Source organism: Lontra canadensis, unplaced genomic scaffold (assembly GCF_010015895.1).
Source record: "Lontra canadensis isolate GAN:19392208 unplaced genomic scaffold, GSC_riverotter_1.0 scaffold60, whole genome shotgun sequence".
In the NCBI taxonomy this organism is placed as follows: Eukaryota; Metazoa; Chordata; class Mammalia; order Carnivora; family Mustelidae; genus Lontra; species Lontra canadensis.
Genome location: NW_022631054.1, coordinates 11,126,087 through 11,151,228, shown reverse-complemented (window position 1 = coordinate 11,151,228; position 25,142 = coordinate 11,126,087). Strand labels below are relative to the sequence as shown.

General features: G+C 39.4%; 1 protein-coding gene across 4 annotated transcripts in view; it reads left to right on the top strand.

The window, feature by feature from the left end:
* EIF2B3 (eukaryotic translation initiation factor 2B subunit gamma) overlaps positions 1–25,142 on the top strand; it is a 135,100-nt gene that overhangs the window by 39,787 nt on the left and 70,171 nt on the right. For all 4 annotated transcript variants that reach the window (XM_032877608.1, XM_032877609.1, XM_032877611.1 and 1 more), the window contains one exon: positions 11,147–11,258. In XM_032877608.1, coding sequence (XP_032733499.1) covers positions 11,147–11,258 — 112 coding nt within the window. The remainder of the gene's footprint in view (positions 1–11,146; positions 11,259–25,142) is intronic.

Below are 25,142 nucleotides of genomic sequence, written 5' to 3'. Positions count from 1 at the left end.
TTTAATGCTCTCCATCCCCTCTCCCTATGACACATGTGCTCTAAATTTAACTTACACTTCAAGTTCTTTTCTGAGAAGAGCCTTCCTTGACCCTCTCATATACAGTTGTATTCCCTTATTTGCCTACATATGGTGGCACTGCTCTCTGATTTACTCTCTCCTCTACTTGGCTATCAGCTCTTTGAGAGCTGGGATCATCATATTCTGTTTTGTTCATTTTATCCCCAGCATTTGGCTCAGTTATGGCCCATGGTACGAAGTCAGTACATATTACTGAATGGTTGAGGAGCCTGCCTATAAAGGCAACTCTTACTACCCCTGCCCAGGTAAGATAAAGTAGATTCAGTTTTTATTTAGCCCATCCAGTTCACTGTAGTATTTCTCAGACTCCTCTCCAGTTCTCAGAGTTAGATAGCCTTGGTCTAGGCTAGATTCAGTAAATATCAGTGTGGTTCAGAATCGCACTTCACCACTCAATCGGCGTGGCTCCCTGCGCACTAACAAATGCTGGCAGGCATTCTGAGCCTGTATTTCTTTTGGTTCAGTTTTCTTTATTTCTCAGAGCGGTATCACAAGAAAACTTCTGGTTGGGTTTCTGTTTTATCTCTTTTGAAAAATCCCAACCACCACCACCACCCCTTTTTTCCTAATTATATTTAACAGAAGTGACTTGAAATCCCGGCATACTCAAAACTGAAATTCTTGTGATTGAGGAAATAGCCTATAGAAGTAGATTCGAATATGCTAGAATTTATAAGTCACAGTGTGAGAAGTACAGTAATAGCATATGCAAAATACAGAGAGCAGTTTAACGTCCTAGTTACAGGGAAATATATTTAAAGGCACAATATTTAAAAAGGAGGAGGTGAACAATGTACTGATATGCAGACAGGGTAGTTGGTATGAGATCAGATCTCTGACTTACAAATGCGTTGAATTTTGATGTAGTCATTGAATTTAGAACATACTATATATAAAGTTTATGCTAAGCCTTACATGGGAAACAAAAATAATCAAGATTTGCTCTCAAAATGAAACCTGGTGAATGGATTGAAACTAATTAATATTACACTATATATTAACTAACTGGAATTTTTTTTTTCCTTAAAGATTTTATTTATTTGAGAGAGAGACAGAGAGCATGAACAGGGGAGAGGAGGCAGAGGGAGAAGCAGAATCCCTGTTGAGCAGGGAGCCCAGCACAGCCAATCCCAGGACCTGGAAATCATGACTGAGCCACCCTGGCACCCCACTAACTGGAATGTAAATAAAAACATGAAACTAAAAAAAAAGAATAATAATTATGAAATAAAATAAAATCCAGTGAATGGGGCTATGTAGTTTTATTATTTACCAAGTTTTATATCCATTTATGGCATACTAGCATTTTGTAGATAGTTGCTTAATATCAAATCAGTGGTAAGTGGTAGAATCCGAACTTGAACCTGCGCTTTCTGACTCCATAGCCTGAGCTTTTTTTTTCTTTCCTTTTTGAATTTAGTTTTTATTTTCGTCAAAGTTTTATATGTTCGTAATTTAAAGAGTGATGGAATTATCCAGGGTATATTATAAGAAATAGCCGTCCTTCACGGTGTCTGTCCTCATTTTACCCAAAGGCAGCCACTTTCAACGTACTTAGCTAATTTTTTTTCACATTTAACTCCATATCTTCAAAGGACATGCTTTTGATTGCTATGTCTTGGTATTTTTAGTTTTAGGAATTATTTACTTACTTCCTACTATAGAAGTTTAAAGATTTAGTTCTGTTTTACCACATCCTCTAGCCCCACCACACACATGCAAACTCCCAGTTTCCCCATTTATTGCCGTGTTTATTTATTTTTTTTTTTAAAGATTTTATTTATTTATTTGACAGAGAGAGATCACAAGTAGACAGAGAGGCAGGCAGAGATAGAGGCGGAAGCAGGCTCCCCGCCGAGCAGAGAGCCTGATGCGGGACTCGATCCCAGGACCCTGAGATCATGACCTGAGCCGAAGGCAGCGGCTTAACCCACTGAGCCACCCAGGCGCCCCTATTGCCGTGTTTATTAACATATATTTAATGTTTACACTACTATAACTGTTTAAATGTTATTCATAAGGGGCGGCTGGGTGGCTCAGTCGGTTAAGTGTCTGCCTTTGGCTCAGGTCATGATCCCCGGGTCCTGGGATCAAGCCTGGTACTGGATTCCCTGTTCAGCGGAGAGCCTCCTTTTCCCTCTTCCTCTGTTCCTCCCCACTATTCATGCTCCCTTTCTCTTTCTCTCTCAAATACATAAAATCTTTTAAAAAATTAAAATAAATGGTATTCACAGCTGAACCTTGTACAAGATTACTTTTCTCTTTCCTCCTTTTATTTTCCTAAAAATTGTCTTGTTTTTTCATTTGCTTAATTTTCTATGTATTTATTACTAATTCAGCCTTAGCCCCACTGGTGTGAATTTCTTCTTATTATTTCCTAACACTTTAAGTGTTCTCTCAGTTTCAAACTCTTGAAGATATCTCTCTTAGAACTTTTCTGGATTAGTAGCTCTTCTGTAGAACTGTCATTTTAGGTTCACACTTCAATCTCATAATTTTCCTCTTAGTTTATATTCACTTTTTTGTGGAACATATCCTCTGGTAGCCTTCTCAGATGGGTTCGTGAAAAATAAATTTTTTTAGCTTTTGCATGTCTTTATTTTGTCCCAGTGGTTGTTTGATATTTTGGCTAGGTATAATCTTCTCTTGGAAATTATGTCACTTTGGGGTGCCTGGGTGGCTCAGTCAGTTAAGTATCTCCCTTTGGCTCACATCATGATCCTGGAGTCCAGGGATTGAGCCCAGCATTGGGCTCCCTAGTCAGCAGGGAGTTCACTGCTCCCTCTGCCTCTACCCCACTCATGTTTTCTCTCTTACTCAGTCTTTTTATCTCTCTCTATCAAATAAATAAATAAAATCTTTTAAAAAAGAAAAAGAGATCATGTCCCCTCAAAATGTTGAAGGTATTATCTCACTGTCTTCTAGCTTTTCTGTTAAATCTAACACAATTCTGATTCTTCATTCTCTTCATGAAAACTTTTTCTCCCCTTTTGGGAAGCTTCTAGGATCTTTCTATTTACAAAATTACTAAGTTTCACCCTGATTGTTTTCAGTACAGTCTGATATCATCCCCTGTGTTGGATGTTAATGGGCCTTTTGATCTGAAAAGTCAAGTCTTCAGTTCTGAAAATTTTCTCAAATTAATTTCTTTTTTCTTTTTTTTTTTTAAAGATTTTATTTATTTATTTGACAGAGATCACAAGTAGGCAGAGAAGCAGGCAGAGAGAGGAGGAAGCAGGCTCCCCTTTGAACAGAAAGCCCGACGTGGGGTTCGATCCCAGGACCCTGGGATCATGACCTGAGCCGAAGGCAGAGGCCTAAACCTCTGAGCCACCCAGGCGCCCCTTCTTTTTTCTTTTTAACCCACCAGCAAACTCAAACTTTAAAATAACTTTTACTAGCGTGATTTCCAGCCCCCTTCCCCAAATTGTTGTTATTCCTCTTTGTTTTAAGATTTTATTTACTTATTTGAGAGAGTGAGAGAGAAAATGCAATAGAGGGGTGTGTCAGAAGGAGAAGCAGACTCCCCGCTGACCAGGGAGCCTGACGCAGGGCTCCATCCCAGGACCCTGGAATCATGACCTGAGCAAAAGACAGATGCTTAAGGGACTAATCCACCCAGGTGCCCCAGTGTCTTACTCTTGATCTCAGCTCAAGTCTCAAATCTCAGGGTCATGAGTTTAAGCCCCATATTGGGCTCCACACTGAGCATGTTATCAAAAAGATTACAAATAACGGGCGCCTGGGTGGCTCAGTGGGTTAAGCTGCTGCCTTCGGCTCAGGTCATGATCTCAGGGTCCTGGGATCGAGTCCCGCATCGGGCTCTCTGCTCAGCAGGGAGCCTGCTTCCTCCTCTCTCTCTGCCTGCCTCTCTGTCTACTTGTGATCTCTCTCTGTCAAATAAATAAATAAAATCTTTAAAAAAAAAAAAAAAAAGATTACAAATAACAAGTGTTGGTGAGGATACATGGAAAAGGGAACCCTCACATACTTTTGGTGAGAATGTAAATTGGTGCAGCCACTTTGGAAAAGGGTATGGAAGTTGCTTAAAAAATTAAAAAAAGAATTACCATATGATCCAATAATTCCACTACCAAGTATTTCTCCAAAGAAAATGAGAACACTAATTCAAAAAGATATATGCAACCCCTTGTTCCTTGCAGCTTTATTTATAGTGACCAAAATATGGAAACAACCTAAGTGAGTGGATAAAGAAATTGTGGTATCTATACACAGTGGAAGATTATTCAGCCACAAAAAAAGAATGAAATCTTGCCATTTGCAACAACATGGTTGGACCTCAAGGATATTAGGCTAAGTGAAATAAGTCAGACAGAAAGACAAATACCATATGATCTCTTTTACAAGAGATTAGATTTAGATTCTTTTAGATTCTAAAAAAAAAAAAAAAAAAAAAAATTTAAACTTAGCTCATAGAGGGCCACCTGGATGGCTCAGTTGTTTAAGCGTCTGCCTTCGGCTCAGGTCATGATCCCAGGGTCCTGGGATCAAGTCCTGCACTGGGCTCCTTGCTCAGCGGGGAGCCTGCTTCTCCCTCTGCCTGCCGCTCCCCTTCTTGTGCACTGGCTCTCTCTCTCTAACAAATAAATAAATAAAATCTAAAAATTAAAAAAAAAAAAGACACCTTTAAAGAAAACAAACTAAGCTCACAGAGAATATATTGGTGGTTTTCAGAGATGGGGAGTGAGAGATAGGAGAAATGGGTAAACTGCTTTTGTTTTATTTTGCTTTAGTTTAAATTGAAATTTTTAGGGGTGCCTGGGTGGCTCAGTTAGTTAAGTGTCTGCCTTCGGCTCAGATCATGATTCGGGGTCCAGAATCAAGCCCCACATCAGGCTCCCTGCTCTGTGGGGAGCCTGGTTCTCCCCTTGCCTCTCCCCCACTTATGCATGCTCTCTCTCTCTCTCTCTCTCTAATAAATAAATAAAATTTTTAAAAGTAATAGAATAAATTGAATTTTTAGAAATGTAAAGTTAAAACCTGCAAAAAAAAGTAGCATGATTTGTGTAATCTTCTGCTTCTTCATTATTCTTTAGGTTGGCAGTTTGGCCTGTTGTAACTGAGTTGGCTCATTTCTGTTCAAGTGATTATCAGCTAGTGTTTATTATCTGTTGTGTAAATTATCTATTGTTGCATAACAAATTACCACAAACTTAACATCTTAAAACAATACTGTGGATCAAGAATCCAGGCATTACTTAGTTGGGCCCTCTGACTCCTAGAGTCTTTTACAAGCCTGAAATCAATGTGTCATTTAGGGTTGAGGTTTCATCTGAAGGCTCAGCTAGGAAAGGATTTGCTTCTGAGCTCACTTGTTTATTGGCAAAAATTCAGTTCCTTGAGGACTGTTGGACTGAGAGCCTCAGTTTCTAACTGGATGTTGGCCAGAGGCTGCCCTCATTTCCTTATCACTTGGGCCTCTTTAGCAGAACAACTTGCTTCACCAAAGCAAGCAAGGGAGAGAACCTTCTAGCAAGACAGAAGTTACAAAGTTATGTGACTGAATCACAAAAATAGTATCTCATCACCTTTGACACATTCTGTTGGTTAGAAGCAAGCTGCTGGGCCAGTCCATATTCAGTGTGTGGGGGGGGGATACAGAAGGGTGTGACTACCGAGAGGCAATTAGCATTCTTAGAGACGACCTACCACAGTTGGGCTCACAGATATGTCTAGGCCCTCAGCTGTGATAGTTGGGTTTCTCTTTCCATCTAGTCTGTTACCATACTGGAGGCCCAAGCTTGTTCACATGGCAGCAGCAGGTTCTAAAAGAGTAAGAGAGGAAACTACAAACAAGGTCTCTTGGATCTAAGCTTGGAACTCAGACTGTACCACTTTCATTGCATTCTTTAAAGCTAGGGGCTAGGCCAGCCTGGATATAAGGGATGGGGAGCTAGACTATAACCTCTTTTTTTTTTTTTTCCCCTCCCATGAGCACTTTTTTTTCCTTCAGTTTTTTTTTTGTTTTGTTTTTTTTATGGTGATAAAATACATGTAAAATTTACCATCTTTTTTTAAAAAATAATTTTATTTATTTATTTGACAGACAGAGATCACAAGTAGACAGAGAGCCAGGCAGAGAGAGAAGGAGGGGAAGCAGGCTCCCTGCTGAGCAGAGAGCCCGATGCGGGACTCGATCCCAGGACCCTGGGATCATGACCTGAGTCGAAGGCAGAGGCTTTAAACCACTGAGCCACCCAGGCGCCCCTACCATCTTTTTTTAAGTGTATAGTTCATTGGTGTTAAATACAGTTATAACGCTGTGCAACCATCACCACCATCCATCTCCATAACTCTTTTCATCTTGTGAAACTGGAACTCAGTAACTCCTCATTTCTCCTCCCCCAAGCCCCCTGAAGCCAGCATGATACTTTCTGTCTCTATGATTTTGACTTCTTTAAGTACCATATGTAAATGGAATCATACAGTATTTGTCTTCTGTCACTGGCTTATTTCATAGTTTAACGCCTCTGAGGTTGATCTGTGCTTAGCATATTGCAAAATTTCCTTCATTTTTAAGGCTGAATTATATTTTCTTGTATGTATATATTACATTTTGCTTATCCATTACTTCATCAGTGGACACTTGGGTTGCTTTCACATTTCAGCTATTCTGAATAATGCTGTTATGAACAGGGGTGTACACATGTCTCTGTGAAACCCTGCCTCTCATTTTTTGGGGTGGTATATCCAGAAATAGAATTGCTGAATCATGTGGTAATTCTGTTTGTTTTGTTTTGTTTTTTTAAAGATTTTATTTATTTATTTGACAGAGAGCAAGCAAGCACAAGCAGGGGGAGTGGGAGAGGGAGAAGCACACTCCCTGCTGAGCTGGGAGCCCAGTGCGGGGCTTGATCCCAGGACTCTGGGATCATGACCTGAGCCAAGAGCAGATGCAACCAACTGAGCACCCAGGCACCCCTCTATTTTTAATTTTTTGAGGAACTATTTTATATTGTAGCTATACCATTTTACATTCTAGACCTTACCTCTTGAAGGGAAGAACAACAAATTTGTAACCCTTTTAAATCTACTATATAGGGGCGCCTGGGTGGCTCAGTGGGTTAAAGCCTCTGCATTCAGCTGAGGTCATGATCCCAGGGTCCTGGGATTGAGCCCCAAATCAGGCTCTCTGCTCAGTAGGGAGTCTGCTTCCCCCCCCTCTCTGCCTACTTGTGATCTCTCTCTGTCAAATAAATAAATAAAATATTTTTTAAAAAATAAATCTACTATATACATTTTTTTCCATAATTGAAGTATTTTTATTTTATGTACCGTGAGTTGGCATTAAGGGAGGTATCTAGGAGATCTACAGTTAAGGTAGGTATCTTGGATGACCCATTCAAGGAAGTTCACTAAATCCAACTTAATGAAGCCTTCACGTACTTACAGAAACACTGGCAGCATATTGAGGTCAGATTTCAGGATGAGAACATGCTGGTTTGAGCAGCCATGGCAAGAACAAGAACCCTGACCAAATTTTCTCAGATGGCTCCCATAGAGCTGCTGGTAACCCAGCCTGCTCTCTCAGCTGCAATGAGGCAAAAGGGCTACTATATACATTTTTAGTTTTGATTTGCTATATTTTGTTTAGGATCCTTGTACTTATGTAATAAGTTAATATGCCTGTAATTTTCCTTTCTCATAATATTTTTATCTGGTCTTGGCATCAGGATCCTACTAGCCTTATAAAATGAGGAAATGAAATTCCCTACTATAATGGCCAACATAATGCCTGTCATAGGGGAGGTGCACAAGTACATTTATTAGTTGAATGAATGAATGGATAAGTAAATGACTATAGAAGAAACAAAAGGGTCAGGCAGACTAGTAAAAATCAACTAGAAAAAAATTATGAGTAGTTGACAGAATTTTTTTAATGGAAATTCATAGTTTTAACTGTTTTCTTAATCTCATTTTTTTAGTCTTCTTAGGATAGACATTCTGATATTACTTGCTCTGCTCCCAAAGTAGAATTTACATTGTTAGAACAGAAAGAAATCTTTCCCAGGTTCCTATAATTTGTAGCATATTCGTAGATCCCAGTTACTATGGTAGCTACGAGGAAGCAAATATAGGGAGGGGACCCTGAGAGTGAGGAATGTGAGTAAAGAGCACATAGCTGAAACATGGACTTGGAAATCACTGCTCCCAGGACATTCAGTAATTCAAGGTTTTGTGGGCTGAAGGACTTGGATAGAGTAAGCACTCCAAATTATATCCAAAAATAACATCTCTGTGTTTCTTTTTAAAATATTGGCTCATAATCAGACTGTTGCAGACTGTTATATTCTCAAGTTTCCTTGTAATGGATGAATTAATATATGTCATATCTACTGTGTGGCATTTGAAATTCTCTGCAACATTCACTTCAACTGAAATTTCCTGTAAAACTTACCTTCGCAAATTGGTAATTGGTATTATTTACCCTTCCTTCTTTGGAGTTCACTAATTTTGGTTATTGGGGAAAAAAAAACCCCAACATATAACTTGTTTTTTGTTTTCTTTTTTAGTTTATTTATTTATTTAAGTAATCTCTACACCTAGTGTGGGGCTCAGATTCATGGCCGTGAGATCAAGAGTCACATACATATTCTTCTGATGAGCCAGCCATGCGCCCCAACATATAACTTTTTTTTTTTTTAAGATTTTATTTATTTATCTATTTGACAGAAAGAGAGATCACATAGGCAGGGAGGCAGGCAGAGAGAGGAGGAAGCAGGCTTCCCATCGAGCAGAGAGCCCGATGCGGGGCTCGATCCCAGGACCCTGGGATCATGACCTAAGCCAAAGGCAGAGGCTTTAATGCACTGAGCCACCCAGGCGCCCCCCAACATATAACTTTTTATGATAGTTTTTCCCTATTTAGATTCAGATGCTACAGATGAATAGATGACCAGAAACCATCTGAAGGAGAGAATGCTTTCAAGCACCTGGGCTAAACACATTATACACTTGAGTAATACATTTGGTTCTAGGTGTACAGGCAGTTGCAGCCAACAATGAAGCATGTTCAGTTATGTAGTAACTGTTGTCTGTCAGTAGGAGACAGACAAATTCATCTTTAGAAATACTAGAAGATCTAGAGGCTCCTGAGTGGCCTGGTTGATTAAGCATTGGGCTCTTGATCTCAGGGTCATGAGTTCAAACCTCATGTTGGGATCCAAACTGTACGTGGAGCCTGCTTAAAAAAAGAAAGGAAGAAAAAAGCAATATTATTTTTCTAGAGCTCAACTATTTTTTTCTTTTTCTTTTTTTTTTATTTTTTTAAAGATTTTATTTATTTATTTGACAGAGATCACAACTAGGCAGAGAGGCAGAGAGAGAGAGAGGAGGAAGCAGGCTCCCCGCAGAGCAGAGAACCCGATGTGGGGCTCGATCCCGGGACCCTGGGATCATGACCTGAGCTGAAGGCAGCGGCCTAACCCACTGAGCCACCCAGGCGCCCCTATTTTTTTCTTTTTCAAAGAGGTATTAAATCCTTCCTTTATTTGATTGCTGTGAGGACCAAATGAGAGTATGCATTTTGTTTAGTTTTTTTAAACATGAACATCTGATTTAATGTTTGAGTTAAGCTCTTATACAGCTTATAAGAGCTTTGCAAATATTAACTGATTTAGTCCTCATAATAAGCCTATGTGAGGTAAACACTATTATGATACACATTTTGCAGATGAAACTGAGGGATAGAAACGTATCTTGCTCAAAGACATACAGCTAGTAAGTGGGATTTATACCCAGGTGGTTAGGTCTCAGAGGCACTCTTTATCATGATGCTATGCTTCCTCTATGTGAAAATGCTTTTGTAAGCTATAGATAGATACTGTTAGTAGTTTTTATTAAGTGCCTGACACTATACTAGATGTTACAGGAGATATAAAGGAATAATAAGCCTGCCTTTGAAGAATTTATAATCTGGTTAGGGAAAGAAATACAATACAGAAAACAGCAATAATACAACAGCCTGTAACATCACCATCTACCAGAGAACTCTCCACAATAGTAAATAGGCACCTTGTTTTCTTTCAGTGCTCTCTTACACAGCATAAAATCTAATAGCTATATGGTTAATGTTGATTAATGTACATGTCCTTAAATAATGTTATTCCCACTTCTACAGTGAGGAGACCTCGGGTGTTATTTGCAGAGAAAGAATTCCTTTTTATACTGATCTTCTGTGCCATGTAATAAGTTTATGGACCATCCATTTATTTGGCTTTTTTTTTTCATTAACATATAATATATTATTTGTCCCAGGGGTACAGGTCTGTGAATCATCAGGCTTACACACTTCACAACACTCACCGTAGTACATACCTCCCCAATGTCCATAACTCAACCACCCTCTCCATAACCCCCCTGGCTTTTTATTTTTGATTTTTATTTTTAACAAAAATTCTGTATATTTAAAGTGTGCAGTGATGTTTTGATATATGTAGACATGATTATGAAATGATTGCCACAGTCAAACGAACATACCTACCACCTCCTTAACTCTTAGTTTTTGGGATAATTTCACATTTACAGAATGATTACAAAACTAGTAGAGAACTTATATATCCTTTACCCAGATTCCCCAAATGTTAACATTTGTCCTATCATTTGCTCTCCTTGTGATAAACTTTCAATATGTAATATGTATAAGCAATATATTACACATACTATTATTATTTTTCTCAGCTATTTGAGAATAAGTTGCAGGTATGATTCCCTTTGCCTTTAAATACATCGGTGTATATCCTGTCCCCCACCCCTCACTGCCACCCAGAAAAGACAGTCTGTTAAAACAGAAAATTACACTGCTACAATACTTTAATCTACAGATCTTATTCAGACTTTACCAGTTAACCTAACACTATCCTTTAGAACAATACAAAAACATTTTGACTAGCCATGTTTTAAACATTGTGGTATGCGCTGTATGACAATCCTGTATTTAGTTCCAAGAGAATTGTGAGCAGGTGCCCTGTCCCCCTGACTTCGTCATCATGCAGGGGCAGGGGCAAATGGCTTTGTTTGATTTCCCTTCTTTTGTATGATCCAGTGGAGCAGCGTGACTTCATCGGAGTGGACAGCACAGGAAAGAGGCTGCTCTTCATGGCTAATGAAGCGGACTTGGATGAAGAGCTGGTCGTTAAGGGATCCATCCTGCACAAGTAAGCCCTGGGGTTTTCTTTCTGGCAGTTCTCCTTGTCTTAAAACAAAATAAAACCACCCAGTGGATGGGAAAGGGGGAATGAACGCTAGATTATACTGTGTGAAATTGACAAAAGTATGTGACTGTTTTCCCATGAGACAGGATGAAGGCTTTTCTTCACTGCACAAGCTTAGCTTTTCCCTGTGTCTTTTTTGCCAAGGTAGATTCAAATCCTGCATAGTAGTAGGGCAGAGCAGCCGTGGGGAGAAGAGGGAACAGGACTGTCTTTCTAACAGTGTTCTGGAGCTTCCTTTTCTTTAATTGTGGTAAGCACACAATATAAAATTTACCATCTTATCCACTTTTAAGTGTACAGTTCACTAGTGTTAAACATATTCACATTGTTGTGGAACAGATCTCCAGAACTTTTTCATCTTGCAGAACTAAAGTTCTGCATCTGTTGAACAATAGCTCTTCCCTTTTTCCTGTCCCCAGCTCCTGGTAACTGCCATTCGACTCTCTGTTTCTATGAATTTGGTTACATTAGATGCCTCAGATAAGTAGAATTATGCAGTATTTATCCTTTGTTAACTGGCTTATTTCACTTAGTATAAAATCCTCAGGGTTCATCCATGTTGTAGCATGTGTCAGAATGCCTTCCTTTGTAAGGCTACATAATATTCCGTTGTGTGGACATGCCACATTTTTTTTTAAATGTATTCATCTGTCAGCAGACACTTGAGTCACTTCCACCTCTTGGCTGTTGTGAATAATGCTGCAGTGAACATGGGTGTGCACATATCCCTTTGAGATCCTGCTTTGAATTCTTCTGGATATACACCCAGAAGTGGGATTGCTAGATTCTATGACAGTTCTAGTTTTAATGTTTGGAGAAACCTCTCTACTGTTTTCTATAGTGACTGTGCTGTTTTACAATCACACCAACAGTGCAGTTGTTTCTCTACATTCTCTACATTTCTCAACACTTGTTATTTTCTGTTTTTTGATAGTAGCCATCGTAATGGCTACAAATAGGCAACCCAGTCACACATCTTCTTTAATCAGCATTTATTGAGTGCTTGCCCAGTATGGACTTTTTCTTCAGAAGCCATCATACTCAGAGCTGTACTGTCTGATACCAGTACACAGGAAAGTTTGAAAACTGTTTGGAGCCTGGGTTTGACTTGTCTGTGGTTTTGTCCCAGATTGCAGTTCTCTGTTATTCTACTTTTTTTTTTAAGATTTTATTTATTTATTTGACAGAGAGAGATCACAAGTAGGCAGAGAGGCAGGCAGATAGAGGGGGAAGCAGGCTCTCTGCCAAGCAGAGAACTCGATGCAGGGCTCGATTCCAGTACCCTGGGATCATGACCTGAGCTGAAGGCAGAGGCTTAACCAACTGAGCCACCCAGGCGCTCCTGTAATTCTTGATTAAACCCATTTTGCTGCTTAAAAACAAAACAAAATAAAACAAACAAAAATGTTTGAAGCCTGGATGAAACGAATGTAAAAGGAGTAAATTGGGAAAGAAAAGTATCTTACTTATTGTTTTGCTACCTAGCACAACAGAGGTAGGGGACGTATTTCAAATTATGTAATTTAATGAAAATGAAATTAAATTCTAGCTTTAGCTAGCCCAATTACCCCAATGGATTAGAGTTCGGTATTAGAGGCTTTGTTTTCTCATCAATAAAAATGGGTTTGATAATAATAGGGCTGCGTGGGGAATAAATGTATGTAAAACAACCTAACACCTGTTTCATAATAAGTCATCAAAAAATAGTAGACATTATTATTATTTCTAAACAAATAGACAATGCTTGAAAAATACATGCATAATATCACTTCCGGATTAAAATTTGTTATTTCAGATTACATCACAAACTTCCCCCTGACTAGTTCCTAATTAAATGTGAAAAACTCAATTAATATAAAACTGGCAGAAGGGGTTGTCTGGGCGGCTCAGTCAGTTAAGCGTCTACCTTTGGCTCAGATCATGATCTCAGGAGTCCCACACTGGGCTCCTTACTCAGTGGGAAGCCTCCTTCTCCCTCTGCCTGATGCACCTTCACCCAAACCCTGTGCGTGTGCATTCAAGCTGTCTCCCTTTCTCTCTGACAAATAAATAAGTAAAATCTTTTTACCAAATAAATACAAAAAACTGGTAGAAATTTCAATAATGGCAGAGTAAAATAATTAAATATAATAAAGCTTAAAAATTGTTGGTCAAGGAAAGAAACAAGATTCTGACAAGAAACAGAAAGAAATAGGGGCACCTGGGTGACTCAGTCTGTTAAGCATCTGCCTTCAGCTCGGGTCATGATCCCAGGGTCCTGGGATCGAGCCCCGTATCGGGCTCTCTGCTTGGCAGGGAGCCTGCTTTCTCCTCTTTCTCTGCCTGCCTCTCTGCCTACTTGTGATCTCTGTCTGTCAAATAAATAAATAAAATCTTTTAAAAAAAGGAAGAAGAAGAAGAAAGAAAAAGAAAGGAATAAAGGTAGACTCCCAACTCCACCCTATCACCGCTCACCAGAAGCCATACTGATATATTAATGAAATCCTGCAAATTCTCACTAATAGCTCCATAGCTGGAAAGAAGCAAACTGAACACATATCTGTACTTCTATCTTCTTCTGACTGAGGAGCAGTGGGAACAACTATTTGCAAGTAAATGATGAAGCAGAGAAAATGAACAATGAGGCTGACTCTTTAACAGAAACAAAAGATCAAGCCTACAAATGAATAGGTGACGTAATATAAAGCTGGAAGCTATTCCTCCATAGGAATAGAATATACCCCTTAATTATGTGGAATGAAACAAGAATATATAACAGAATCTCAGGAAAGAAAAATATTTTAATAGAGATTCTGCAGTTCCTTAGCCGTGTTCCCTATGTTCCTTCTACATTCCCTGAGGCCATAGAAAAGTACACAGAATACAAAATAAGCAGCACTACTGAGCATTTGCCCAAAGAAAACAAAAACAGAAATTTGAAAAGATATGTGCATTTATGTTTATTGCAGCATTATTTACAGTGGATATAGAAGCAACCTGTGTCCACTGATAGATGAATGGATAAAGAAGATGTGGTGGGGCACCTGGGTGGCTCAGTTGGTTAGGCATCTGTCATCAGCTGAGGGAGGTCATGATCCCCAGGGCCTGGGATCGAACCCTACATGGGGCTCCCTACTTAGTGGGGAGTCCACTTCTCTGTGTCCCTCTGCTTCTCCTCCTTGCTCATTATCTCTCTCTCTCTCTCTCTAGTAAATAAAATAAAATCCTTTTTTTAAAGAAAATTTAAAAAAAAAATAAAAAAACAGAAACAGAGCCATAAATAAAGAGAACAAACTGGTGGTAGCCAGAGGGGAGAAAAGTGAGGATGGGCAAAAAGAGGTAAAGGAGGGTAGAAGGTACAGGCCTCAAGTTAATGGGATGAGTAAGTCACAGGTATGAAAGATTCAACCCAGGGAGTTTAGTCAATAGTATTATAATAGCATTGTATGGTAACAGATAGTAGCTACACTTCTGGTGAGCATAGTAAAAGGTGTCAAATCACAGTGTTGTACACATGAAACTAATGTAACATTGTGTATCCACTATACTTCAATACAAACAAAAAGGAAAAAAATCACCACCACACATAGTAGTTGGTCTCAGATACAGGAAGATAAGAGGTAAGAACTCATCCATATCATATCAAAATAAATAAAACAAGCACGAACAAGACCAAAAGAATCAGTATGTCAACTACGGAAACATACAGCAAACAAATGAAAGCAAGAAAAATACTCTGAAAAGACAACGTATCCTGAAAAAAACATAATTCAATGACTAGAATTTCCTGTACTGTACAGCTATAAAACAACTCATCAAAATGTGAATTTAATAAATAAAAATCCAGTGATGAGGTGATAAAACAACATGAGATAAAAGAAGATATTATAGAACTAAGAAAATAAATTGAGAACTAATTAAAATAGCAAAGAACACAACAGATACCGCTGAAAATCAAATTATTGACATAGAGGAAAGGCTTGAGGTATTTAGTGATTTTGGTGAAAAAAGAAATGATTAAAAATTATAGCAAATCTAATAGGAAAAAAAAAAAGACAAAGATGACTCAATAAATTAATATCTCTGAAAAAGAGAACTAAACATGTGGCCAAAGGCTGTATTCAAAGATATAAGGCCTTCTTGGCAAACTAGTTTAAGGCTTTTAATATAAAGATAGAAGGGCTAAGTAAATATGATGACTTCTGAAATCCCACTAAAACAGCAAGATGGAGATTTTAGAGAGGGATAAATCCAGAAGACTAAAGAAGATTAAAAACAAAAAGGCAGGGACGCCTGGGTGGCTCAGTTGGTTAAGCAGCTGCCTTTGGCTCAGGTCATGATGCCAGCGTCCTGGGATCGAGTCCCACATCAGGCTCCTTGCTGAGCAGGGATCCTGCTTCTCCCTCTGCCTCTGCCTGCCACTCTGTCTGCCTGTGCTCTCTCTCTCTCTCTCTGACAAATAAATAAATAAAATCTTAAAAAAAAAAACCAAAAAAACGAAAAGGCAACAACCACAGTTTGGAAACAGGAAAGCAGGACAGCTGAAGGTACCTGAGAAAGCTGAATGCTAAGCCAGCAGTGGGCAAAGCTGAACTGTAGACTGATTTACCGTACAAAACTCTAAGTAGTCAAGATTCAGCAGTACCAAGTATATCCAAAAGTGAAGCTAAAAACTGGATTACTTGAGAATTTGTCTAAACTGTAGATAGATGCTCAAATTTCCTCCCCACCAAACCTCATAAGATTTATTCTTGGAAGAGGGTAAAGTAGATCTCTGGATTGGGGCACTAGGCATGAATGAGGTTAGAGGTACCATACAAAGAATGGGGGGTACAATACCAAAAAAAAGTGAACGTATGTCCTGAGGTCTTTAGCTTCTGTCTCCCACTTAGCTTCTATATACCAGCAGCCAAGCTTGTATCTGTCAAGCAAGGACATTAGAAGATTCTTCTCTTTGGTAAAAGACGGTCCAAGAGGAGACCTAAAGACATAGACATCAGGGAATCCCCACTGGAAAACCCATTTCTTGGGTCATCCTACCTTGAATTTCAAAGTTGACAAAGCTTACCACATGTTGGGTGTTCACAGTGAAATATTTATTGTGCCACTCTTAAATTTAGATAAAAAAGAAACAGAGATTACAAGATGTAGGGGCCGGAACAAACAGAAAAAAAACCCAAGTTAGCAGAAAACCCGATAGAAACTGTTCAGAGAGAAGAAAACTTCAAAAGTAACATTACTCAGAAAGATTCACTAATATTTGATCATCTGAATATCACTATCCTAGGAGATAGGAATACAGCAGCAAACAAAGTGCACCAAAATCCTTGCCCTCATTGAGAGATGAGAGAATACTGCATTCACAAACCCAAAAGCAGAATGCTATATTAAAAAGGGAGCATTTAGTGGCACAGAAATAGACATGGAGATCAGTGGAACAGAATAGAGAGCCCAGAAATAAACCCATGATTTATATGGATAATTAACTTATGACAAAGGAGCCAAGAATATATAATATAGAAAAGATGGTCTCTTCGATAAGTGGTGCTGAGAAAACTGGACAGCTGCATACAAAAGAATGAAACTGGACCACTTTCTAACATCATACACAAAAATAAGCTCAAAGTGGATTAAAGACTAAATGTGAGACCTGGAAATATGAAAGTCCTAGAAGAGAACACAGGCAATAATTTCTCTGACATTGACCATAACAACATTTTTCTATATGTCTCCTAAGGCAAGGAAAACAAGAACAAAAATAAACTATTGGGACTACATTGCAGTAAAAAGCTTTTGCCCAGAAAAGAAAACCATCAGCAAAACAAAAAGGCAGCCCACTGAATGGGAGAAGATATTTGCAAACGATATATCCAATAAGAGGTTAATATCCAAAATATCTATATAAAGAACTTACCCAGGGTGCCTGGGTGGCTCAGTCAGTTAAGCATCCAACTCTTGGTTTCTGCTCAGGTCGTGATCTCATATTTCGTGGGATCAAGGCCCATGTTGGGCTCCATGCTCAGGAGGGAATCTGCTTGAGATTCTCTCCCTCTACCCCTGACCCAACATGTGTACGTGCTTGCTCTCACTCTCTCTCAAATAAACAAGTCTTTAAAAAGAACTAGACAACTCAACACCAAAAAAAAAAAAAAAAAAAAATCTGACTTAAAAGTGGACAGAAGACCTGAATAGACATATTTCCAAAGAAGACAGAGAGCCAGCAGACACATAAAGAGATGTTCAACGTCACTCATCATCAGGGAAATGCAAATCAAAACCACAGTGAGCAGACACCTTAGGTGGCTCAGTCGGTTAAGTGACTGACTTCACCTCAGGTCTTGATTTCAGAGTCCTGGGATCAAGCCTATGTCGGGCTCCCCATTTAGTAGGAAGTGTGTTTGTCCCTCTCCCTCTCCATCTGTCCCTCCTCCCTCTCATGCTCTCTCTTTCTATCTCCCAAATAAATAAATAAAATCTTTTTTTAAAAAAGCAAACCCACAATGAGCTATCACCTTCCACCTGGCAGAATGGCTAAAATAAAAAAGACAAGAAACAACAAGTGTTGGTGAGGATGTGGAGAAAAAGAAACCCTCATGCACTGTTGGTGGGGATATAAATTGGTACAGCCACTGTGAAAAACAGGATGGAGGTTCCTCAAAAACTTAAAAATAGAAATACCATGTGATCCAGTAATTCTACTATTTGCTGTTTATCCAAAGAAAATGAAAACACTAATTTGAAAAGATATATGCACCCCTATGTTTATTGCAGCATTATTTATAATAGCCAGGAGATGGAAGAACCCTAGGTGTCCATCAATAGATGAATGTATAAAGAAGTTGTGGTATGTATGTGTACACACACACACACACACACACACACACACACGAATATTATGCAGCCATTAAAAAGGTGAGATCTTGACATTTGCAACACCATGAATGGACCTAGAGGGTTTATGCTAAATGAAGTAAGTCAGACTGAGAAAGAAAAAAGCCATATATTTTGCTTACATATGGAATCTAAAAAATTAAATAAAAAACAAAAAAGCAGAATCAGAGCTATAAATACAGAGAACAAACTGATGGTTGCCAGAGGGAAGGAGAGTGAAGGGTTGAGCAAAATAGGTAAAGGGGAGTGGGAGATACAGGCTTCCAGTTACGGAATGAATAAATCATGGAAATGAAGGGTACAGCTTAGGGAATATACAGTCAGTGATACTGTAATAGCATTCTTTGGTAGCTGCACTGGTGGTGAAGCTAGCATAAAGGTATAGAGATGTTGAATTACTACAATGTGGTCAAGTATACTAAAAAAATTTTTTTAAGGGAAGCATTTGGTAAAAATGAAAAACTCGAAAGGTTGAAAATTTTGGGAAAATTTTTGAAAAATGTCTCACAAAGCAAAATAAAACAACAGATTGATGAAAAAAAATAATAAAACTAAAGGAGCAACCTAAGATGTCCAACATTTGATATTAGGAGTTCCAGAAAAAGAGAACAGAGAAAATGGAGAGGGGAGATAGCATCAATGAAGAAATAAAAAAAACATTTCTCAGAACGAAAGGAGCTGGGTTTCTAAACTGAAAGGAAACAGTGCCCAGCAGAATGCATGAAAAGAAACATACCAAGATTGTCATTGTGAAATGTGAGAACATTTTACTGTTATAACACTGATGTCAAAGAGAAGATCCAAGAAGCTTCTAGATGGGAGGGGAGATATCATACATAAAGGAACTAAAACAGCTTTGAACTTTTAACAGCAGCACTAGAAACTATAAAACAATGGAGGACAGCTTTCAAAATTCTTAAATCTATATGTAGTCAAACAATCAACTATGAGAGTAGAATAAGCATTTTACAGACAATTGCTTTCCAAGCATCTGTTTTCAGAAAGCTGCTAGAGAATTTATAACACCAAAACCCTGGCATAATCTAAGAAAGAAAGACATGGGATTATAGGATTATAGGAAAAAGAAACCCTAGGATTCCAGGATAACACCTTTGCTCCGGGTGTAGATGGCAATCAGACCAGATTGGAATAGGTCAGAAAGCTTTGGGAATAATTTCCTCAGGATACTCATATTTTTTCTGACAAAAATGACAAAATACTTGATGTGTCTCAACATTTTGAGAGGAGTTTTGAGCACTTGGTGGTTAGTTTAGGGTTGAATTATTGATAAGTATCTGGAAAACTAAGAAATGGGAGAAAACAGTAATATGGCAAACAAAAATATGCAGGAAAAAAATCAACCATTAGTTACTGAATGTTTCAGCTGTAACTTATGTTTATATATGCATCATAATGTAATCACTGACTTGATCTAACCAAAATCATGATAATTACTTTGGAATGATGACAGGGAGGGTTAGTGTATTGGAGACACAAGGAAAGATGAGAGATAAACTTCCTCTTTGATAGTTAATAGCCATAATAACAAACTTCAATTATTGAACTAACCAAAACAGTAAAATTAGGGAGGTAAAAGGTAAGGAAGTATGGGTATATGTCGTAGGGGCAGGGCTGGTCATGAAAGAAAGCTAAATCCTTATCTTCCATAGTGGGAAATCAACAGATAATGTCTGAAATGGAAAAACTAAGGAATATCAATATTAGAATGTTACTAGAAATACAGATATAAATACTAAATGGATCCACTAAAATAATTGAAAATGGGTGCTTCTGGGGAACAGAAAATGGGGAGGGGAGGAAATAAAGGACTGAAATTTTTCATTGTAAGCCTTGAGAAACTATTTAACCTTACTTACGTAAAGTATGTGCATATGTAATTTTAATTAAATTAAAAACAAGATAAAATACAATAAAAATTCCTGAATCAAGTAAAAATCTGCAGATCTTAAGAATCTGCAAATTTAGGGGCGCCTGGGTGGCTCAGTGGGTTAAAGCCTCTGCCTTCGGCTAGGGTCATGATCTCGGGGTCCTGGGATCGAGCCCCGCATCAGGCTCTCTGCTCCTTGGAGAACCTGCTTCCTCCTCTCTCTCTCTGCCTGCCTCTCTGCCTACTTGTGATCTCTGTCTGTCAAATAAATAAAATCTTTAAAAAAAATTTAAAATTAAAAAAAAAAAAGAATCTGCAAATTTTATGGGGCATCTGGGTGCTGCGTCAGTTAAGCGTCTGCCTTCAGCTCAGGTCATGATCCCAGGTCCTGGGATCCAGCCTTGCATTGGGCTCCCTGCTCAGCAGAGAGCCTACTTCTCCTTCTGCCTCTCCCCCACTCATGCTCTCTCTAACTCTCTCTCTCTCTCAATAAATAAAATATTTTTAAAAGAATCTCCAACAAATTTTAAGAGTATTGTGTGTTCTAAGAAAATTTGGCCAGAAGCACGCATGCATGCGCTCTCTCTCAAATAAACAAGCAAAATCTTTTTTAAAAGATAAATAAATATAAAGGCGTCAGGAAGACATTCTCAAACATGAAGGGGCTCACAAATATGGCATCTATGAGCCCTCCTTGGGGGGAAAAAAAATAACTTCTTAACAGCTAGCTACCATGTCATGAGAACATTCAAGCAGGTTATGGAGAAACCCATGTGGTGAGGAACTGCCAGCAACCACATTAGTGAGCTTGGAAGGAGATAATCTGAGACTTGTCAGCAGCCATGTTGAAAGCGGCTTCTCCTCCAGTCAGCCTCAAGTTGACTGCAGCCCTTGGCCAGCAGCTTGACTGCAGCCTCATGAGATAACCTCAGTCAGAACCATGAAACCACTCCCCGATTCCAAACACTGAGATAGTAATTTGTTATTTTAAACCTCTGAGTTTGAAGTAATTTGTTATATAACTATAGATGACCAGTAAAATTCTCAATCTCTAGGCTTTGGATCAAGAGTCTTTCAGAAACAATGAAGTTGAAAGACATCTTGGAGAGAAAAAAATAATGTGCTTATATAGCACAGTTCCTTTCCTTTCCGCCTCAGTTTGCTCCCCGCGTATCTTGGAAGTAGGGAAAGTCACGTGGCTGTATATGTGGGACACATCCTGTCTTAGCTGGATGCCTTTGCTAAGATCTTGGACAAACTGTCAGCTCATTCAGAAACATGAAGGAAATGGGCGGTCGGTCATCCTATGGTCTTACTAAACTTGTAAGGTTTTTGTTGTTTAAGCATTGGTAACAAACAGTCTCATAATTTTCTTTCTTGTGTTTCATGGGAGAGAGGTCTGGGTTAAAATGAATTATTGAGAAAAGGAACCGCCCCTTGACCCATAGTATTTATTGTTACAGTGTATGTGATAGACATAGAGGTAAAATGCCCAGGTACCCCTTCAAAGAAGGATTTGCTGCTCATCTGTAAGGAGTGTAGTTAGCGCACAGCCTCTAGTTGTTATCTTCAGGATCTCCCTCATCTTTAAGAGCCACATTGTCCAAGGTCATACCCTTGCTGGGGGCAGTCTGCATCCCAAGACTAAATGAAGGATGGGCATAAAGGCCCGGTCACTCTGATAGGCAGTACTTGCTCCTGAACTCCCTGCCCGGTTGGCTGGGGGCTTTGTAGAACCTGCATCTCAGTTCAGTTTGCCTCTGCCCAGTCTTGCTTCCTCCTCTTCCTTTCAAAGGTATTGATCCCGGGGCGCCTGGGTGGCTCAGTGGGTTAAGCCGCTGCCTTCGGCTCAGGTCATGATCTCAGGGTCCTGGGATCGAGCCCCGCATCGGGCTCCTTGCTCAGTGGGGAGCCTGCTTCTCTCTCTGCCTCTGCCTGCCCCTCTGCCTGCTTGAGCTCCTCTCTCTCTCTCTCTCTCTCTCTCTCTGTCAAATAAATAAATAAATAAATAAAATCTTTAAAAAAAAAAAAAAGGTATTGATCCCTAATAAACATCTTGCCCCCCAAATACTGTCTCAGCTCACTTCTTGAGAGTCCAGCCTTCAATACACAATAATGGTTTTCCCAGTGATTTGCTATCACCTGGTAAAGCAAATTTTCTCACCCTTGGGATGATCATTTTTGCAATTGTAAAATTAAACTGCCTGGATTATTACATTGTTTTCTTTCTCAGGAAGGAAACCTGATGCAGTGGTCTCTGCATGTATAAAAACTGTGATGAGTGTTATCTAATAATATGCATGCCTCTTATAACTCCTGACTGAGGAGGTACCAAAAAATATATATCCTTTCAATCAGTCTTTCCAACTTCACTATAGTAAGCACTGATTTCTTATCTGCTTTTCTCACAAGACCAATCGTTCTCAACTGGGGAGCATTTTTAAAAATGCTAATGGCTGAGACCCACCCCTAGAGATTCTTACTTAGTTGGTCTGGCAGAAGACAGGCATTTTTATTTTTATTTTTTTAAAGATCTTATTTATTTGACAGAGAGAGATAACAAGTAGGCAGAGAGGCAGGCAGAGAGAGAGGGGGAAGCAGGCTCCTTGCTGAGCAGAGAGCCTGATGCAGGGCTCGATCCCAGAGAGCCAGATGATGAACTGAGCTGAAGGCAGAGGCTTAACCCACTGAGCCACCCAGGCACCCCAGGACGAGCATTTTTTTTTTAAGATTTTATTTATTTATTTATTTGACAGACAAAGATCACAAGTAGGCAGAGAGGCAGGCAGAGAGAGAGGAGGAGGTAGGCAGAGAGAGAGGAGGAAGCAGGCTCCCCGCTGAGCAGAGAGCCCGATGAGGGGCTCGGTCTCAGGATCCCGAAATCATGACCTGAGCAGAAGGGAGAGGCTTTAACCCACTGAGCCACCCAGGCACCCCCAGGACGAGCATTTTCAAAAAGCTTCTTGGATGATGGTAGTGTACCAGCGTTCAAAACCCACTCCTGTTCAACTTACCAGTCTGTGGTCCAATAGCGCTGCTCTCCTCTCCGTAAATATTTGATAAAGGGATAGGCATTCCGTCAGAGTCTAAAGGAATTTTCCAGCACCCCAGAAATAAATAGGAGCATTATGAAAGTGAATCAAACCCCTGAAACTTCTGCTTAGAGCTGATTCTCATTCTTTAGGGGCTGCAGGCCATAGCCATACCTCAAGGAGAAGGCTCCGGCTAGTGTAGGCAGCATCTGTCCAACACTGTAGACATTTTTGCAGAACCAAATAAACCCTAGAATATTCAAATGGTAGCCCACTAGATTTGTGGTGTTGCAGTCAAACCCAGTGATGTGGCTGGCATTTGAGCACTCAGGGCTAGATGATTCTGGACATGACAGTTAAAGGGTACTTAGTCAGTGGGGCACCTGGGTGGCTCAGTTGGTTAACTGTCTTCCTTTGGCTCAGGTCATGATCTCATGGTCCTGGGATTAAGCCCTGCATTGGGCTCTCTGCTGGGGCCAAGGGAGGGATGTGTCTGCTTTTTGCTTCCCCTCTTCTCCCCCACACCCATGTGTGCACTCTCTCAAATAAATAAATAAAATCTTAAAAAAATAAAAAAGTAGTCAACTATTTGTCTTCCTCTCATAAATACCCTGGTAATTGTATTGGGCCTACCAGGATTATCTAGGATAACCTATCCATCTCAAGAACTTTTAACTTAATTGTACCTGCAAAGTCCCTTTTGCCATATGAGGTAATACATTCACAGGTTCCAAAGTGGACATCTTTGAGGGGCCATTATCCTGACTATCACAGCCCTCTTAGTTTTTTAACGTGGTTCTCAATAGCTTTATAATAGCTTTATAAATTATCTGTCATATGAATAGTATATACATATACCATCATTTATCTAAACATACTCCAGTGCTGGATATTTAGATTGTTTCTAATGATCTAGAACCTGATATTTTTAAGTTCAGTTCATTGAGGTGTCATTTATATACAGTAAAATTTACTCTTTGTAGTATGCAGTTCTGTGTGAGAAAAATAGGTGCAAAGTGGTTCCTGGATGGTATCCTCTCATGCCAGCTCACATTCAACCTTTAGAAATTTATTAAGAATTCTAGGGGCGCCTGGGTGGCTCCGTCCTTAAGCATCTGCCTTCAGCTCGGGTCATGGTCTCAGGGTCCTGGAATCGAGCCCCACATCAGGCTCCCTGTTCCACAGGAAGACTGCTTCTCCCTCTCTCACTCCCCCTGCTTGTGTTTGCTCTCTCGCTGTCTCTCTCTGTCAAATAAATAAATAAATAAATAAAATCTTAAAAAAAAAAAAAAGAAATTGAAAATTCCAATTAATTAATATTTGTTGAACAAATGAGCGAGAAATCACCTAGTGACCAATTATGATTAAGGTTCTGTAATCTAGGGCTTTGGCACTTTGTGATGAATGTTGAGTATAAAACAAGGATTGGCAGACTTTTTCTGTAAGGGCAAATTGTAAATATTTTAGACTTTGCAGACCATATGGTGTTAACGTTTCTTCAGCTCTGCTGTTGTAACACAAAAGCATCCTAAGATATGTAACAAATGAGCGTGGCTGTGTTCCAGTAATACTTTATCTACAAAAACAGACATCAGTGCCATCCAACTGGCAGGCTGTAGTCTGCCAGCCCCACTGGAGGTCTTTTTTTTCTCTATAAAGAATAGCTATGATGGTACCTTGTTAAGACAGCTTATTTCTTTTTTTTTTTTTAAGATTTTATTTATTTATTTGACAGAGAGATCACAAGTAGACAGAGAGGCAGGTGGAGAGAGAGGAGGAAGCAGGCTCCCTGCTGAGCAGAGAGCCCGACGCAGGACTCGATCCCAGGACCCTGAGATCATGACCCAAGCCGAAGGCAGCGGCTTAACCCACTGAGCCACCCAGGCGCCCAAGACAGCTTATTTCTTAGTCAAGATATAGCTGACTGAATCTGGAATTCTTTCTTTAAAAAAAAGAAGGGGTTTGTTATGGATTTTTTTTCTAAGTTCACTTATCAAAATCAAGTTTTGAGGAAACAGAGGGGGTTCTTTGTATTTT